This window comes from Mus pahari, chromosome 11, assembly GCF_900095145.1.
Source record: "Mus pahari chromosome 11, PAHARI_EIJ_v1.1, whole genome shotgun sequence".
Classification (NCBI taxonomy): domain Eukaryota; kingdom Metazoa; phylum Chordata; class Mammalia; order Rodentia; family Muridae; genus Mus; species Mus pahari.
In genome coordinates, this window is record NC_034600.1 from 45,023,078 (window position 1) to 45,026,628 (window position 3,551).

Here is a 3,551-nt window from a genome sequence, read left to right on the forward strand (position 1 = left end):
GGGTATAGGGAACTTTCGGGATAACATTTGAAATGTAAATAAAGAAAAAAATAATAATAAGAAGAAGATCAATGATATACTTAGTTGAGAACCCAAGGATAGAGACGGGGCATGGCCATCTTTATTCAGCTATAACTGCAAATAGAGAGCTGTGGGGACATTGGGTGGGAGACCGAGAAGATGCTGTTTATGGCAAGGACAGCAAGGGCATCTTTGACACTATTCATGGAGATGCCCTGGCAGGAATGGCATCTAAGAGACAGACAGACCTCTGGATGAGCTCTCCAGATGATCCTGCAGCAAAGCCAGGAAAAGTATGTGAACTTACTGTCTGGCTTGTACTTACAGCAGCAAAGGTCCTGTTCCAAACTCTGGTTGTCACATTGATAAAGTACTCTGCTTTCATGTGAAGGTCTTTGAGCCAGCAGGTGATGTTACTGCAGGAAGTGGTTCTGCAGTCCTTTCAGATTCGAGTCAACAGGAGAGAGGGGAGTGGGGAAAAGAAAAGGAGGAGATAAAAGAGAATGGGTGTTACTAATGCTAAACCTTTACAAAATGATAAGATACATTTCTGTGCTAGGAAGGACCCTGGATACAGGCACTATTGGGCTCTATTATAGTGGTATGCAAGCTTCCTAATGCTTCAATCTTTTAATACAGTTCTCCATGTTGTGCTGACCCGGAACCACAAAATTATTTTATAACTTTAACTAATTTTGCTTCTATTTTGAATCATAATATAAATATTTGTGTTCTCCAATGGTCTTAGGTAACCTCTGTGAAAGGGTCATTCAACCCCAAAGGGGTCACGACCCACAGGTGGGGAAGTCACTGATGTATTAATACTTATAACTCTTCTTTAAGAGATTTTGGTAACATGTTTCAGAATGTAAAGAGAGTTGACGGGTCCCCCACCCCCACTCCAGCTATTTCCTGTTCATACAGATACTCTTGGAGATTACAGAAATATGTGAAAAGAAGGGCTCACTTGTTCATTCTACTATTTATGACCATACAAGCAAAACACAGTCACTAACTCATGTTATCAACAGTGTGCTGATAACATGTAAAAGCAAGTAAATTATTGAACAGAAAGAACAGGTAGTATAATTTAATTATTAAACTTAATAATGGATTTCTTAGATGAAAATATGTCAGTGAAAGAATGAGTGGTTATCAGGGGTTGGGGAGAGAACAAGATGTGACTACACAGAGTGTCGCAGATTTTTAGGGTTGTTAAGCTCCTCTATGCAGTGCCGTAATTCACGAACACAGGTCATTGTACATATTCAAACCCCATAGTGTGAACCCTGGAGCCCCACTGTAAAATGGTTTCAGGCAAGGACATATTAGTGCATCTCGGTCGTTTGTCACACTGTGACAGATGTACCACTCTATCGTGGGTTTCAATGATGGATGATGAATATGTGTCAACATGAGGTATACGGGAAAGACTTCTACATTCCACACCACTTTGTTATGAATCGCTTTAAAAAATATCTTCCTTAAAAGGAGTCTATGGGAGCCAGAAAGATACCACCTTGGATAAGAGTACTTGCAAGCACTAGGACCAGAGTTTAAGTCCTCAACAGCCACATAAAAAGTTTCATCTGGCTTGTGTGCCCGTAATCCCAGTATTGGGGAGACAGTGCAGGGACAAGGGGATCCTGAGAGTTCTCTGGCAATCTAGCCTAGGCAATATGGTGAGCATCCAGTGCAGCGAGAGACCTTGTCTTAGGGGAACATGATGGAGAGCAATAGTGTAGTGCCCCAGCCTATGCGTCATTCACAGGAGAGCATGTCCTTGTACTTCTGTTTGTGTACCATACAGCCACATATTAGTCACACAGCCACACATCATGCACACACATACACACATCACACACACACACACACACACACACACACACTCCACATGCAGGGATGGCAGAGAGCTTGCTTAGAGTTTATTGCTCACTTACCCAGTGGCTGAGTCTGTGCCAAGAACCATGCTAGGTGCTACACTAACTCCTCCCCTGAAGGCAGGCAGAGATGGGAGGCAGGGTCAGTAATCACAGGGAGCTCTGTTTTAAAGGTTAGTGGAGCAAGCACTGGTTCTGCTGACCCTGCTTCGCTCACCATCCCTAGGCTCCCTTTCACCTCCATATCATACCACATGGGTCCTGTTGATGCCGCAACGGTTGACCTCAGCTTGAAAACATATTTGCTGTATCCTACTTCATGCTTGCTGTTAAAGCCTGAAGAACACTCACTCTAGGGCAGTGGTTCTCAACCTTCCTAAGCCTATGATTCCTCATGCTGTGGTGACCCCAACTCCAAAATTATTTTTTGTTATTACCTCATAACTGTAATTTTCTTACTCTTATGAATCATAATGTAAATACCCGATATTTCTGATGGTCTTAGGTGACCCCCCCAAATGGATTGCAACCCACAGGTTGAGAATCCCTGCTCTAGGTTACCAGCTGCTGGAGCCACGATTCCAACAGAGCCACGACTGATTCCAACAAACACCAGATCACCAAAGGCGAGCTTGGTGTAACGTCGACCTCTCCTCACCAATTCTTTCGTGTGCCGGAAGTTTTCACTCTTGAAAGATACAGGAGAGGCGGCATGTGGTAGCTTGAGTGGATTTATTTCTGCTGTGCAGCTGATGTCACCAGTCTACAGAGAAGAACACCACATCAGACTTGGAGAGCCAAGTGGTGGCTGTCAGTGTTGTCAGCCTGCCAGGAAATCCTGCTGACATGTGGGGTGCAGGGTGGGGCCCTTAGGCTCCTTTCTCAGAGGCCTAGTGGCCAAATCTTTTGTTCTTTCAGTAAAGGCTCAACTATTGCAGTGAGCTGATGTGACCTGATAAGGCAGGCCAGCTTCTCACAGCCTGTCATGATTTCAGTGTGGTTTGTACCTCATAGTTGACACATTAAAACAGTAATCCCACCCCATCCCTCCCCCAGAGCCTAGCTAAATCATCGTCAAAGAGACCAGAGAGTCTTCATCCATCAGCTGATGGAACAGATGCAGAGAACCATGGACAAACATTAAGGAACTCTGGGAGTCTTGCTAAGGGAGGCAGAGGAAGGATTGGAGGAATCAGAGGGGTCAGGGACATCACAAGAGTATGGCCCACAAAATCACCTGACAGGGGTTCATGGGGGTTGCAGGGATCAGAGAGACTATAGAGGTCTGACCTAGGTCCCCTGCATATATGTTATAGCTGAACAGATGTGGGAATTCTAATAATGAGAGCAGAGGCTGTCCCCGACTCCTTTGTCTATTTCTGGGACCCTTCTCTTCCTACAAGGTTGCCCTGTGCAGCCTTGATGTGACTGCATGTGCCTGGTTTTAGTGTAGCTCATTATGCTATGTTTGGTTGATGTCTTTGGGAGGGCTGTTATTTTCTTTCTTTTTAAAAATAGTATAGAAAAAGGTTATTTGGGGCATGGGGAGGGGAGTCAAGAGGGTAGTAGAGGCAGAGAAAGGAAGTGAGAGGGGGAAGAAGAAGAAAGAAGAAGGAGGAGGAGGAGGAGGAGGAGGAGGAGAAGGAGAAG

General features: G+C 44.8%; 1 protein-coding gene across 1 annotated transcript in view; it reads right to left on the reverse strand.

Annotated features, from left to right (window-relative positions):
* Positions 1 to 3,551, reverse strand: part of Itga2 (integrin subunit alpha 2) — a 97,026-nt gene that overhangs the window by 7,667 nt on the left and 85,808 nt on the right. The window contains exons 26-27 of the mRNA XM_021208571.1: positions 2,560 to 2,664; positions 347 to 460 (exon numbers count right to left, since the gene is read on the reverse strand). Of these exons, the coding sequence (XP_021064230.1) occupies positions 347 to 460; positions 2,560 to 2,664 (219 nt within the window). The remainder of the gene's footprint in view (positions 1 to 346; positions 461 to 2,559; positions 2,665 to 3,551) is intronic.